The 16,376-nt window shown below is 30.1% G+C and overlaps 2 protein-coding genes across 4 annotated transcripts in view; both read right to left on the bottom strand.

Annotated features, from left to right (window-relative positions):
* The window catches only part of LOC120418713 (uncharacterized), a 406,326-nt gene that overhangs the window by 354,125 nt on the left and 35,825 nt on the right, over positions 1–16,376 (bottom strand). The window lies entirely within an intron of this gene.
* LOC120418702 (probable cationic amino acid transporter) overlaps positions 1–16,376 on the bottom strand; it is a 35,974-nt gene that overhangs the window by 7,321 nt on the left and 12,277 nt on the right. For 2 of the 3 annotated variants that reach the window (XM_039581167.1, XM_052706877.1), the window contains exons 2-7: positions 15,396–15,645; positions 7,959–8,131; positions 7,659–7,853; positions 7,346–7,572; positions 2,417–2,571; positions 1,967–2,355 (exon numbers count right to left, since the gene is read on the bottom strand). In XM_039581167.1, the coding sequence (XP_039437101.1) occupies positions 1,967–2,355; positions 2,417–2,571; positions 7,346–7,572; positions 7,659–7,853; positions 7,959–8,131; positions 15,396–15,397 (1,141 nt within the window). In that variant the 5' untranslated portion in view covers positions 15,398–15,645. The remainder of the gene's footprint in view (positions 1–1,966; positions 2,356–2,416; positions 2,572–7,345; positions 7,573–7,658; positions 7,854–7,958; positions 8,132–15,395; positions 15,646–16,376) is intronic. The other variant, XM_052706878.1, reaches the window with a different exon arrangement.

Raw genomic sequence — 16,376 nt, forward strand, 5'->3', positions numbered from 1 at the left:
TTTATTTGAAGATGTTGCAGAAAACAAAGGAGTAAAAATTTGAAATTAAAAAAAAATCGAATGAAATTTTGCCCGTGCATTCCCGTAAAATTTAGAGGGCAGGTAATACAGAAGGGCAAATTCGAAAAGCTGTATCTTGATCTTAAGATGAGATTTTCTGATCGATCTGGTGTTGGAAGTTTACAGGAAAATGGGTATACGGAAAAAAAATCTCAGTTTATTTATTTAACTTGTTATCACTTATAGTTTAATTCCCAAAATACTTTTTCAATTTTGGATTTTTTATATGTTTTAGGGAACTAAAAAAGGCATATTTTACGTTTGAGTCGAGGATGGTGTAAAATCTTGTATATATTGAAAAAAAAAACAAAAATTTTTGGAAAAATTATAAAATGTTGTCGAATAAAATGTAAAATAACAAACAAGATCTTGAATTCAAACTTGCAATCAAAAAAATTACTTTTTTCGCAATTTAAAAATATTTTTTGAAGGAAAAAGCACCCGGGAATTTTTTTTTCGAATAGCTGATAATTTGTAATTTTTCTGCTTTTTTCAATTTAAAATATTACGGAATGTTATAATCAAGAACAACTTTTTTGATGGGTAAAAAATACTTATTTTTGAAATTTCCAAACGTTGAGATAGTTTTCAAAAATTTAGAAATGACTTTTATTGATTGAGCTGAAAAATTCACAAAATTTTACATTTTCAGCATTGAGAAACGAATCAATAGTGGACAAAGTTTTATCTAAATCAAAAAATAAAAAGAAAAATTGAAATCCGGTCAAAATAGCTACAAATAACTATAATACTTTTTCCAACATTATTTTTTCAATTATACCTCACATTTGACATTTTATGTTATTTTGAGGATCACACACTACCCGAGCAGACGGAAATAACTTGGGAATAACGTTTTTTGATATTTGAAAATACTTGGCCAATAACATTTTATGTTATTTATAACAGGATTTGTTATTCGTAGTTATGATTTTTTTGTCATTGGATTGTTATTGTAATAACAGACTAATAACATTTTTAGTTATTCTTCGAACAAATCTTTGTTATTCTTTTTTGTTATTTTAACAACTAATCCGATCATCCCAATAACAGTTGGAGGTATTCTTCCATAACAAAAAATGTTATACCAAAGTTGCTTTGGCTTTCAACCAATATCAAACCAATAACAAATTTTGTTATGATAACATAAACTGTTATCAAACTCTTATGCAAAATAAGATTTTTCAAGAAGATTCCATAACACTTTCTGTTATTTTAACAGTATTTGTTATTGAAATGGCATGAATTTTGTTATTACCGTCTGCCCGGGTATCTCAGATTTTTTAAACAATCTTTAAAAAATATCTAAAATAACATTAAATTCACTGACATCAACTTCAAAAATGTCGAGCTGTGTAATTATCAAAATTTAATGTGCTAAGCTTTAAATTTATAAATAAATATTAAAATTTGCAACGGCATGAAATCCTGCTTTCAAAGGTGAATTGAAAAAAATATCATAAATAAGTTTTATCTTATTTTAAAATTATTCAGGATCAATACATTATCAAGAATTAAATATAAAATAAATAATTGAATTGTTTACATTTTTAATTTAAAGAAATATTTATTAATCTTCATTAGTCAACAGTTTTTAAATCACATGTGAAGGAAACTATTTTTTTTAAATTAGGTATTTGTAAATCATGTTTGAATATTTTTTATCAACTTTCTTTTAATTCTTGACTTTGAAAAACTTTGTTCACACTTTTTGATGTATGTTAATTTTAATTTATCCAAATTCTATTTGTAATGCTATAAAACTGTTGTAAACCTAAGTCTGGATACTTGCTTTAGTTAACCTTTTTGTTAATAAAAAGGTTTACTAAAGTAGTGTGAAGTGAAGATAAATTAATTTAAAACTGAACATTTTATGTTAAAAATCAGTTCTAAGATCATTACTCACTCTGCTGCTCCATGTACTGCGGCCGGAATGGAATATACAACAAGTAGAACGCCCTCAGGAACGTTGCCAGCAGATTACTAGCGGCCAAAATATACACCAAATTCTGCAGCGGACACGCAAACGCCAACATGGCACACAAACTACCCCCAGTAAAAACCGCCAAAATCGGACTCCCACTGTCCCGGTTCTCATAGCCAATCTGTTTCGCAAGTATCTTCCAATCGGACGTGGTCAGCTGCACGATCTGGTTGTACATCTCGGGGAACAGCTCCAACAGGGCACCGGAACAGGTCAACACCAACAGACAGGCAACTGCCGGAATGGCCTTGTGGAAGTCTTTGTTCTCGAGGATGGCCAACATCGGAACCGCCTCGTACTCGTGGCCGGTGCTGTTTGAGGACACATTTGTTAGCACACTTTAGACGGCCGGTGAACGTGGTTAAATATTACCTGAATTTTATCAGTGCCGTCAAGCACGCACCAATTAGTCCGTTCGAGAGCAGCACCAGGAAGATGACGGCAAATCCCAACAGTCGTTTGCAGTAATTGCCGTTTAGGACGTCGCTCGAAAAGCTGAAGCTGGTGAGGGCTGCACCGGAGAGAAGCTAAAGGGAGAATAGGTCGTAAAGCGAAGAAATTGGGTTAATTTTGGGCTGTCTGATGAGATGAGAGGCCGAAACTACACGTGTGAGAGGAATTAAATGTGGTCAGGGTGTTTACTAATCTTAGAAATTATTTAATAAAATGTGACTTTAGTTGGATCAACTTTATGAAGATAATAATAGCAATCAACATGATTCCATTTAGTCCATGGTATTATTGGAAGATGGGACAACACCTTTCCGAGCAGGTGAAAATAGCTGAAAGAGTTCAAGTTCTTGTTATTGGAACACCCAGATCAGCTGTTATACTAACACAAAATAAAAACTTAGATTTGTTCGAAAAATGATTAATTCTGTTATCAACAATTATTACAATCATAAATTTAGCAAATAATGCAATTGAATTTTCCATAAGTTTTACCAATATTAAAAATAATTGTGTATTTTGCTATGAAACTTAAAAAAAAATCTGACAAAATATCCTTAGAAAGTACTTCAATTAGGAAAAAAATAAGAAATCAATTTTCCTTTTTTTAAGTTTTATGAAAGTTTTAGTTTGAAACCCACATTTTACGACCAAAGTATTGTCATTGATAAACTTGTTCAAAATTTTGCCATAGTTTGGCATATTCAACTAAATAAAAATAAAAATAAATTGGGTTACAGACTCTTAAAATTTGCGAACTAATTTATAAAAAACTTGGTGGGATTTTATCTCACTTATTAAAAAACATATTTTTAAATTTTAATATAAGTTGTAGTATAAAAATCACATTTTATGGCCAAATTAATATCCATAATAAAATTGGTCAAAAATTTCGCATTGTTCAAGTCATGTTTATCGAAAAAAATATAAACAAATCGGGTTATGGAAAAATATTATTGGTATCCTTGGGAGTATAACAAAAATTCTTCCATAATATCAAAATAAAAAAAAAACAAATTTGGTTTTGGAAAATTGATAAAAAAAATTCCCAGCATAAAAAAAATTAAAGAAAAAATTATCCTAGATGTTGTAGTGGCTGCTGATTGTTTTTTATATGTTGAAATATCACATGAATAATGCGATCAATCATTGAATGATTTTCCATGTTTACCACTAGTGTTATTATTTTCCTACTATCTGGAATTTTCTCATAAGATCTGTTTAATAACAATTTTTAGCCTTAGTATTGGGGATGCTATTATTTTTTCATCTTATCACTAATGGTCATGAATTTCTAACAACAAAATCAGATTTTATAACAGGACTTGTTATTGAAACTTGTTTGGTCACCTCCCAAATAGTTTTTTTTATTATTTTATTTTTTATAATAAATGAAAATTGAATGTAAATTACTTGATGATTAAATAACAATTCAACGAAAAAAATAATGCAATTTTAATAAAATTTTTATGAAAATTAAATGGAAATTAAATGAAATTTAAATAAAAATTAAATAAAAATAAAATGAAATTTAAATGAAAATTGAATGAAATTTAAATGAAAACTAAGTGAAAAAGGAATGAAAATAAAATAAAAATTAAATGAAAATAAAATGAAATTTAAATGAAACTTAAATGAAAATTAAATGAAAATTAAATTAAAATTAAGTGAAAATTAAATGAAAATTTAATAACTATTTAATGAAAATTCAACAAAAATTTGAGGAAAATTTAAGGAAAATTTAAGGAAAATTTAAGGAAAATTTAAGGAAAATTTAAGGAAAATTTAAGGAAAATTTAAGGAAAATTTAAGGAAAATTTAAGGAAATTTTAAGGAAAATTTAAGAAAAATTTTAGGAAAATTTAAGGAAAATTTAAGGAAAATTAAATGAAAATTTAATGAAAATTTAATGAAAATTTAATGAAAATTTAATGAAAATTTAAGGAAAATTTAATAAAAATTCAATAAAAAAATTTTGAAACTGTAATGAAAATTTTATGAAAATATACTGAAAATTTAAGAAAAACTTAAGGAAAATTTAATAAAAATCCAATGAAAATTTATTGAAAATTTGATAAATTTGATGAAAATTTAAGGAAAATTTAAGGAAAATTTATGGAAAATTTAAGGAAAATTTAAGGAAAATTTAAGGAAAATTTAACCCTCTAACGCCCATGGTTACTCCAGAGCACCACTAATTTGTGTCTTCAAAATTAAATTTCTCTGCAACCATGCATTTTTTCGACCTAATTCAACCTGCATTAGTTTATATAGATTGTTAGCTTATGGCCGTTAAAATTTCATCAAATTTGGTCGATCCTATTACGAGTTATGGTGAAAAACGTAAAAAATCTCGATTTTGCTCTGGGCGGGAAGGGGTTAAGGAAAATTTAAGGAAATTTTAAGGAAAATTTAAGAAAAATTTTAGGAAAATTTAAGGAAAATTTAAGGAAAATTTAAGGAAAATTTAATGAAAATTTAATGAAAATTTAATGAAAATTTAATGAAACTTTAAGGAAAATTTAATAAAAATTCAATAAAAAATTATTGAAACTGTAATGAAAATTTTATGAAAATATACTGAAAATTTGAGAAAAACTTAAGGAAAATTTAATAAAAATCCAATGAAAATTTATTGAAAATTTGATAAATTTGATGAAAATTTAAGGAAAATTTACGGAAAATTTATGGAAAATTTAAGGAAAATTTAAGGAAAATTTAAGGAAAATTTAAGGAAAATTTAAGGAAAATTTAACCCTCTAACGCCCATGGTTACTCCAGAGCACCACTAATTTTTGTCTTCAAAATTAAATTTCTCTGCAACCATGCATTTTTTCGACCTGATTCAACCTGCATTAGTTTATATAGATTGTTAGCTTATGGCCGTTAAAATTTCATCAAATTTGGTCGATCCTATTACGAGTTATGGTGAAAAACGTAAAAAATCTCGATTTTGCTCTGGGCGGGAAGGGGTTAAGGAAAATTTAAGGAAATTTTAAGGAAAATTTAAGAAAATTTTTAGGAAAATTTAAGGAAAATTTAAGGAAAATTTAAGGAAAATTAAATGAAAATTTAATGAAAATTTAATGAAAATTTAATGAAAATTTAATGAAAATTTAATGAAAATTTAATAAAAATTTAATGAAAATTTAATGAAAATTTATTGAAAATTGAATGCAAATTTAATGAAAATTTAATGAAAATTTAATGAAAATTTAAAGAAAATTTAATGAAAATTTAATGAAAATTTAATGAAAATTTAAGAAAAAATTTAATAAAAATTCAATAAAAAATTATTGAAACTGTAATGAAAATTTTATGAAAATATACTGAAAATTTAAGAAAAACTTAAGGAAAATTTAATAAAAATCCAATGAAAATTTATTGAAAATTTGATGAATTTGATGAAAATTTAAGGAAAATTTAAGGAAAAATTCATGGAAAATTTAAAGAAAATTTAATGAAAATTTAATGAAAATTTAATAAAAATTTAATGAAAATTTAATGAAAATTTAATGAAAATTTAATGAAAATTTAATAAAAATTTAATGAAAATTTAATGAAAATTTAATGAAAATTTAATGAAAATTGAATGAAAATTTAATGAAAATTTAATGAAAATTTAATGAAAATTTAATGAAAATTTAATGAAAATTTAATGAAAATTTAATGAAAATTTAATGAAAATTTAATGAAAATTTAATGAAAATTTAATGAAAATTTAATGAAAATTTATTGAAAATTGAATGCAAATTTAATGAAAATTTAATGAAAATTTAATGAAAATTTAATGAAAATTTAATTAAAATTTTATGAAAATTTAATGAAAATTTATTGAAATTTCATGAAAATTTAATGAAAATTCAATGAAAATTTAAGGAAAATTTAATGAAAATTCAATATAAATTTATTGAAAATGTAATGAAAATATAATGAAACTTTAAGAAAAATTTATTTAAAATTCAATGAAAATTTATTGAAAATTTGAAGAAAATTTAAGGAAAATTTAAGGAAAAATTCAAGGAAAATTTAGGAAAATTGAATGAAAATTATATGAAAATTTAATGAAAATTTATTAAAGGAAAATTTAATGAAAATTTAATGAAAATTTAATGAAAATTTAATGAAAATTTAATGAAAATTTAATGAAAATTTAATGAAAATTTAATGAAATTTTAATGAAAATTTAATGAAAACTTAAGAAAAATTCAATGAATATTCAATAAAAATTTATTGAAAATTAATGAAAATTTGATGAAAATTAAAGAAAAATTTAAGGAAAATTTAATAAAAATTCAATGAATATTTAATGAAAATTTAATGAAAAATTTAATGAAAATTTTAGGAAAATTTAATGAAAATTTTATGAAAATATACTGAAAATTTTTGGAAAAATTTAAGGAAAATTTTATTAAAATTCAATGAATTTTTTTTGAAAATTTGATGAAAATTTAAGGAAAATTTAAAGAAAAACTTAAGGAAAATTTAAGAAAAATTTAATAAAAATGTAAATAAAAATTCAATTAAAATTTATGGATAATTTGATGAAAATTTATGAAAAACATAATGAGAATTTAAGGAAAATTTATTGAAAATTTAACAAAAATTTAATGAAAATTCATTGAAAATTTATTGAAAATTTAATGGAAATTTATTGAAAATTTATTGATAATTTAATGAAAAATTATTGAAAATTTAATAAAAATTTAATGAAAACTAAATGAAAATCAAATGAAACAAAATTGACGATAAATGTCTATCATGTTTCCTCGTTTGAGCAGTCACCATGTGGTACTTAACAATGTTAATGAAATGGAGCAGACATTGTCTTAATCCAACATAAAATCTTACCCCCGCCACTCCCCTGGGCAGCACGGCCTCACTGCGAAACAGCTCAAAGTTCCCCCGGAGCCCGGTTATGACGGCAATAATCGTGGCCACCGTCACCACGCCGGCCACCATCAGCAGGGTGAAGATCTTGGTGTTTTCCAGCCCGAGCATAAACATCCCGGTGATGAGAAAGATGACCACCACTCCGATTACGTCTGGCCAGGGCTCATTTTCTGGGGAATTTCGACCTGTTTAAGGAAAAAAAGGGTCACATCGAAGCATGCGTTGCGTTGCGTGTCGGGGGGTCGTAATTAGGTTAATTTGAGTTGCTCACCTAAAATGTACATTCTTGCCAGCCCACCGGTCATGGCGTCCAGGGAGGAACTCAGGGTGCGAACGAGGACGGCACACGCCGAAAAGAGGGCCAAAATTTCCATCCACTTGGCCAGGAAGAGCACGAAAAAGTCCACCCGGTGGGTCGTCCGGATGTAGTACATTTGCAGGGACTTTACGCTGGATTTGCACACCCCTGTTCAGAAAACGAATAGACAATAGAAACAAGTTTAATAATTTGCCACACATCTTTAATTAAAACTTTGTCCTCCAATTTCATACAGAGAAGTCACGTACGTACCTGCAAAGACGGCAAACAGGGCCGCACCGGCCATTCCGATCATGGTGCCCGGGCCGCCGGATTCGTTGTACGCGGCCAGGTGCACCAATACCAGCGTGCCCAGGGTCCACCGGCTGCCGGTTCCACTGGTGACGGCGTCCCACATCGAGCGGGACGAGGACGATGGGACGGCCCTATTGTACGGGGAGAGAGGAAGTCACGCAAAGTTCGAGAGGTTAATTAAAACGAATTATTGCACCGGGTGGAATGACTAGGAATAGTGTGTAATTAAGTTACTGAACTGAACTCGAGAGTAGTTTAAACAAGCGAATCACGGCTGATGAATAGTTAAATGTATCGTATGGGTTTTGTGAATGAACAAGTGGTTTGGTTTAAAATTATTTAAATATAATGCCATTTTGATATGCAACTTATTTTAAGAAATTCATAACTATAAATTTTGATATTCAATTTATTTATATTAAATACGCAGAAAGTTTAGTTAAGTACTTCAAAAGTTATGCTAAAAAAACGATTTTGGCGTATGTCCGGAAGATTGTAAACAGGGTGGTTTTTGCAAGAAACCCTATCATGTTATACATTTTCAGAAAGGTATTAAAAAGACCTTTCCAATGAGCTCAAAACATTGAAGATCTGACAACCCTATCAAAAGTCATTAGCACTTAAGTGTTATTTATACACTTTTTGGAAGCCGGATCTCAGATATTTCAGTAAAAATGATGTCCGGGTCCAACATGCGACCCATCGTTAGTTAGATAATTGAAAGACCTTTCAAATGAGCCTAAAACATCAAGGATCTGACAATCCTATCAAAAGTTATTAGCACTTAAGTGTTATTTATACACTTTTTGGAGACCGGATCTCAGATATTTCAGTAAAAATGATGTCCGGGTCCATCATGCGACCCATCGTTAGTTAGATAATTGAAAGACCTTTCAAATGAGCCTAAAACATCAAGGATCTGACAATCCTATCAAAAGTTATTAGCACTTAAGTGTTATTTATACACTTTTTGGAGGCCGGATCTCAGATATTTCTGTAAAAATTATGTCCGGGTTCATCATGCGACCCATCGTTAGTTAGATAATTGAAAGACCTTTCAAATGAGCCTAAAACATCAAGGATCTGACAATCATATCAAAAGTTATTAGCACTTAAGTGTTATTTATATACTTTTTGGAGACCGGATCTCAGATATTTCAGTAAAAATGATGTCCGGGTCCATCATGCGACCCATCGTTAGTTAGATAATTGAAAGACTTTTCAAATGAGCCTAAAACATCAAGGATCTGACAATCCTATCCAAAGTTATTAGTACTTAAGTGTTATTTATACACTTTTTGGAGGCCGGATCTCAGATATTTCAGTAAAAATGATGTCCGGGTCCATCATGCGACCCATCGTTAGTTAGATAATTGAAAGACCTTTCAAATGAGCCTAAAACATCAAGGGTCTGACAATCCTATCAAAAGTTATTAGCACTTAAGTGTTATTTATACACTTTTTGGAGGCCGGATCTCAGATATTTCTGTAAAAATTATGTCCGGGTTCATCATGCGACCCATCGTTAGTTAGATAATTGAAAGACCTTTCAAATGAGCCTAAAACATCAAGGATCTGACAATCATATCAAAAGTTATTAGCACTTAAGTGTTATTTATATACTTTTTGGAGACCGGATCTCAGATATTTCAGTAAAAATGATGTCCGGGTCCATCATGCGACCCATCGTTAGTTAGATAATTGAAAGACTTTTAAAATGAGCCTAAAACATCAAGGATCTGACAATCCTATCCAAAGTTATTAGCACTTAAGTGTTATTTATACACTTTTTGGAGGCCGGATCTCAGATATTTCTGTAAAAATTATGTCCGGGTTCATCATGCGACCCATCGTTAGTTAGATAATTGAAAGACCTTTCAAATGAGCCTAAAACATCAAGGATCTGACAATCATATCAAAAGTTATTAGCACTTAAGTGTTATTTATATACTTTTTGGAGACCGGATCTCAGATATTTCAGTAAAAATGATGTCCGGGTCCATCATGCGACCCATCGTTAGTTAGATAATTGAAAGACCTTTCAAATGAGCCTAAAACATCAAGGATCTGACAATCCTATCAAAAGTTATTAGCACTTAAGTGTTATTTATACACTTTTTGGAGACCGGATCTCAGATATTTCAGTAAAAATGATGTCCGGGTCCATCATGCGACCCATCGTTAGTTAGATAATTGAAAGACCTTTCAAATGAGCCTAAAACATCAAGGGTCTGACAATCCTATCAAAAGTTATTAGCACTTAAGTGTTATTTATACACTTTTTGGAGGCCGGATCTCAGATATTTCTGTAAAAATTATGTCCGGGTTCATCATGCGACCCATCGTTAGTTAGATAATTGAAAGACCTTTCAAATGAGCCTAAAACATCAAGGATCTGACAACCCTATCAAAAGTTATTGGCAATTAAGTGTTATTTATATACTTTCTGGAGGCCGGATCTGAGATATTGTGATAAAAATATTGTCTGAATCTTCCATGTGAACTTTCGTTGGATAGGTTTTTTTTTATAAGACCTTGACGATGAGCCAGAAAAATTGAAGGTCTGCGAACCCTATCAAAAGAAATCAGTAATAAAATTGATTTGTTAAACATGTTAAGGGAATGTTTTTTTTTTTACTGAATGTATTGACTTTATGAATGTGAGGAAGGCACTTTATGAATGTGAGGAAGGCACCAACCAAGGTGGATTAAGTATCGTTTTAAATGAAAATAGAGGCCAAATCAACTGATAAAATGTATTTTTCTGCTTTGATAATAATATTTAGCAAGTTTGGACTAGATTAAAAATATTTGGATTTTTTTAAATGAAATTTCAATGCACAGCACCCCTTAAAAAAAATCGTAAAAAATAAAATTTTCGTCAATACTTTAATATTTTGGTAACTCATGATTGCAAAACACTTGGACAGATGTAAAATGCATTTCATAACGCTTTTTTAATAAAATAATGAAAACATGACATGTAAATTCAACTTTTAAACTTTTTTAAAAAGGTTAGAAGAGAATACATACATTTTGAAAAACATTTGCATAAAAAAAACATTTGCAACGGCCTGAATAAAAAAAATATAGAAAGCAATATTTTTTGAATAACCAATTAAGAAAATACTTTAAAAATGCATTCTTTAGAGGTAGAAATCACCCCAATATCAGCATTCCTCAAATTGCTTCAAAATGCATCAATCGAATTAAATAGTCATCAGCCCCTTTCAGTTGCTGCTTCGACTGCTCAACGATCGCGCTCTCGCCGCTGAATTAATAATTTGTCTATCCGGCTTGAATCAACAATTCCCATCACAGCACAGGTTGCTTTGACGGGTTTGCTGCTGCTCTCTTAGAGCGCTCAAAAAAGCTGACGTCTAAATTGCTCTCGTCGCTGTGATATAATAATTTCCCAGAATCTAACGGAAAAAAATCCACCTTCTCAACCCTAACCTATGTAGAGAATAAGACCAGGATAATAATTTGCAATAAAAAGCACTTAAATGAATAAATTATTAAATGGAAAGAATGACAAAGAAATGAATTATGACCGTTTCAAATGTTAATGCCGAAAATCGATTGTGTTTGGTTGGCTGAAAAGCAACGGCGACGCACATAAAGCGAGAGCACCCTCGTGTACCAAGAAATTGGTCAGCAACGTGTACACTGAGTGCTTCGTTTAGGTTGGATCTACTGCGCAACGTAAAGCTTTGCTAAATAAAAGAGAGAGAAATTGGAGAGAGAGATAACGAACGATTGCGGCGATGGCTGCAAAGCTTTCGAGCGTCGTGTCGGAATCGGGCAGCGCGGGAGAAATGAAACGAAAGACTCGTAAGTGTGAGTGTGCTCTTAGAATGATCGTGGAGAGTGGCTTTTGCCGGGAAGGTCTTCAGTCTTGTTTGCAAATTTCTAGCGAACGGTCTTTTGACGACAATTTTTAAGTGTTGGCCGTGAGTTTACCACATGGCGCAGTTGGTAGGTACGTATGGTGAGGATTTTAATAGCAGAGAGAGGAATGGAGTGGACGAACACCTCTACTGCACAATAAAAAAAAATCAGTTGACGAACGCCTCAACTGCACTAAACAAAAAAAAAATCAGTTGACGAATGCCTCAACTACACTTAAAAAAAAAATACAGTTGACGAACGCCTCAACTGCACAAAAAAAGAAGAGAAAATGAAAACAGTTGACGAACGCCTCAACTGAACACAAAGAATGTTGACGAATGGCTCAACTGATTTCTGAGCGTGAATTGGATTTAAAAAAAAATCGGTTGATAAGAAAGCATGACAAACGGTTAAATAAGAACCTAAAAAAAAATAATGGTGATGATTAAAAAAATAATAATAATAAGTTTGAAGAGAGAATGCAATGGACGTTGATTTTGAGATTTGAAATGGAATAAAAGTGATTTTCCATCATAAAAGAGCAACAACAAAAAATTATGATTTTGGAGAATTCTTAACGGAATTTCCGGAGGAAATCAAGTAGAGTTGATCTGTTTTTCTAAAAAAAAAAGAAGATTGAAATAATTCGGAATTAATTTGGAAATATCAGTCAGTTTAAGGAGATAATGTAAGAAACTGTGATTGTAAAACACAAGTTTTTTGGATATTATTAAATAAAAGTGTTTTTTAATAAAAAAAAACAAATGGTTTATGGATGACCCCTTAAAAAAAAAAAAAAAAAAGGATTCGGTGAAGTTTGAAGAGAAAACGTAATAGACGTTGTGGTTTTGAGATTTTAACGCCCTGAGGATCAAATGAAAATGGCAAAATTTTAAGAGAAAATTTAATAGACGTTAGTTTGGAGAGCACAAAAAATGTTCACGAATGCCTCAACTGATTTCTGAGCGTGAATTGGATTAAAAGAAAATGGGTTGATAAGTAAACATGACAAACGGTTAAATAAGAACCTAAACAAAAAAAAAAAATGAAAATGATTAAAAAATAATAATAATAACAGGAACGGTAAAGTTTGAAGAGAGAATGCAATAGACGTTGATTTTGAGATCTGAAATAGAATTAAAGTGATTTTCCATCATAAATGAGCAACAACATAAATTGGAATGATTTTGGAGAATTCTTAACGGAATTTTCGGAGGAAATAAAGTAGAGTTGATTTGTTTTTCTCAAAAAAAAGAGAAGATTGATTAATTTGGAAATATCAGTCAGTTTAAGGCGATAATGTTAGAAACTGTGATTGTAAAACACAAGTTTTTTGGATATTATTAAATAAAAGTGTTTTTTTTAATAAAAAAAAAACAAATGGTTTATGGATGATCCCTTAAACAAAAAAAATAAAAAAGAGGATTCGATGAAGTTTGAAGAGAAAACGTAAAAGACGTTGTGGTTTTGAGATTTTAACGCCTTGAGGATCAAATGAAAATGGCAAAATTTTAAGAGAAAATTTAATAGACATTAGTTTGGAGAACACAAAGAATGTTGACGAATACCTCAACTGATTTCTGAGCGTGAGTTGGATTAAAAGAAAATGGGTTGATAAGTAAACATGACAAACGGTTTAATAAGAACCTAAACAAAAAAAAATTAAATGGAAATGATTTAAAAAAAAAATAATAATGACAGGAACGGTAAAGTTTGAAGCGAGAATGCAATAGACGTTGATTTTGAGATCTGAAATAGAATTAAAGTGATTTTCCATCATAAATGAGCAACAACATAAATTGGAATGATTTTGGAGAATTCTTAACGGAATTTTCGGAGGAAATAAAGTAGAGTTGATTTGTTTTTCTCAAAAAAAAAAGAGAAGATTGATTAATTTGGAAATATCAGTCAGTTTAAGGCGATAATGTTAGAAACTGTGATTGTAAAACACAAGTTTTTTGGATATTATTAAATAAAAGTGTTTTTTTTTTTATAAAAAAAAACAAATGGTTTATGGATGATCCCTTAAAAAAAAAAAATAAAAAAAGAGGATTCGATGAAGTTTGAAGAGAAAACGTAAAAGACGTTGTGGTTTTGAGATTTTAACGCCTTGAGGATCAAATGAAAATGGCAAAATTTTAAGAGAAAATTTAATAGACATTAGTTTGGAGAACACAAAGAATGTTGACGAATACCTCAACTGATTTCTGAGCGTGAGTTGGATTAAAAGAAAATGGGTTGATAAGTAAACATGACAAACGGTTTAATAAGAACCTAAACAAAAAAAAAATTAAATGGAAATGATTTAAAAAAAATAATAATGACAGGAACGGTAAAGTTTGAAGCGAGAATGCAATAGACGTTGATTTTGAGATCTGAAATAGAATAAAAGTGATTTTCCATCATAAAAGAGCAACAACATAAATTGGAATGATTTTGGTGAATGCTTAACGGAATTTTCGGAGGAAATCAAGTAGAGTTGATTTGTTTTTCTCAAAAAAAAAAAAAAAAAAAAAAAAAGATTGATTAATTTGAAAATATCAGTCAGTTTAAGGAGATAATGTAAGAAACTGTGATTGTAAAACACAAGTTTTTTGGATATTATTAAATAAACGTGTTTTTTTTAAATAAAAAAAAAACAAATGGTTTATGGATGGTCCCTTAAACAAAAAAAAAATCAAAAAAGGATTCGGTGAAGTTTGAAGAGAAAATATAATAGACGTTAGTTTTGAGATTTATGCGCCTTTATTTAAAAATTGGACTGAGTTTCTGGAGAAAACTTAAATAAACGTTTTTTTATCGTGAAAGAGTAACAAAACAATTGGAATGATAATCGAGATGATAATGGAGAATTAAGAATGGAATTTTTGTTGGCGATAATGTGGAAGTGATTTGTTTTTCAAAAAAAAAAAAAAAAAAAAAAAACGATTTAAATTATTTGGAGTATGTTTGGAAATTTCAGGCAGTTTAAGGATATAACGTAAGAAACGGTAGATTGGAAACCTATTCGTCTTATAATTGTTAATTGAACAAAATTTCTGAATAAAATGATTAAAAGAAAAAAGTATTTTTTTCCCTCAACGAAAAAAAAATCGAACAAAATAAATTAAAATGATATCGAAATTTCAATCATTTTATGGAGAAAATGTAAGAAACGGTGGTTGAAAACACGTTTTTAGGAGATAATAAAAAAAGTGCTTAGAATAAAAGCAGAACAATTTGAAATGATACTTAAAGTTTCTAAACTGCGTCCCTGTATGGCAGCGATTCTCAACGGAGGTACCGGGCCTACTTGATTCATATGGCAGTGGGTACCGACCTAGAAGAAGGTTGAGAATCGCTGCTGTAGGGAATGATATAGAATATTTTTTCTCAAGCAAAGAACAAAACAGAATTTGGGATGGCAAAAATAAAAAAACGCTCGATGAAAAATATGAAAAATCACATTTTTAAACACAACCTAGAAATAAGAACAGTTTTTTTTTCTACTTCGTCTATACTCACATGTTTAGAGTGCTTTTTTCGGTGGAAAATTACGCTTTTCCACCACCTCCTTCGTGTCGTGGCCTCCTGCGATGATTTCCCTCACCAACCAACGAGGTTGCGGGTTGCTTTCGGGTTGATTTATATTTAATTACGGGCTTAGCTTTTCCTCAGGGGATTTGTTTGGGTTTAGTTTTCCGCTCACACGCGACTTATTAGGATTCGTCTTTGCCATTCATTTTCCCTCTTGCTTCCGCCGCGCTGGTCCTTGCTGCGTCCGGAAATGGAAGATTTGCGCAAAATAGATTTTTGTTTATTGCCCCAACTCGGAGGGAAATCAATGGTTCAAAGGCTGGTGGGTTGGGACCGGGTGATCAATTTCGATTCGATTTGCCTCACAGCTTGCGACTGGAAAAATACTCCCACACGCGACACAAACACACACACACACGCGAAATAAAGAACACAGTAGGCGAAAGCGTTGATGTTTTCATTTGAAAGGTTTTCCCACTCACAGGCACAGCAGGCTGGTTTTCATTAAAAATTTCATTTGATATTTTTTCATATTTTTATAAGCAAGTTTCTATCTCCTTTTTTGCATTTTCTGGTTCTACAAATTTAGTTAAAAAGATTTTCAACAATTTTCCTCATTAGACCCTTTAATTTCTCTAGTCAAGCTTTTCCATTTGTTTATTCAAGCCGATACTGGCGGTGACGACGACGCACCGCTTGCTGAGAGCGATAGCTTTAGACTAGAGCGAACCAACCCCACGGGGGAGGAATGGCTAAATTAAACTTTGCTTTTTGCTTGAGTGCTCCTAGCAACGGACGCCGAGAGGGTGGGTGGAAACGCAAGGTGTGTTATGTAAACAACGGTACTTTTTCCTCAAATCTGCTTATTGATTGGGGCTGTCAGAAGCAGAAGGCTTTGAATGAAACCGCAATTTTTCATTACTTTTGTATTTTTGTGGAAAAACAAATTTCAATAGAAAAACTGCTCTG

Source organism: Culex pipiens, chromosome 2 (genome assembly GCF_016801865.2).
Source record: "Culex pipiens pallens isolate TS chromosome 2, TS_CPP_V2, whole genome shotgun sequence".
Taxonomy (NCBI): Eukaryota; Metazoa; Arthropoda; class Insecta; order Diptera; family Culicidae; genus Culex; species Culex pipiens.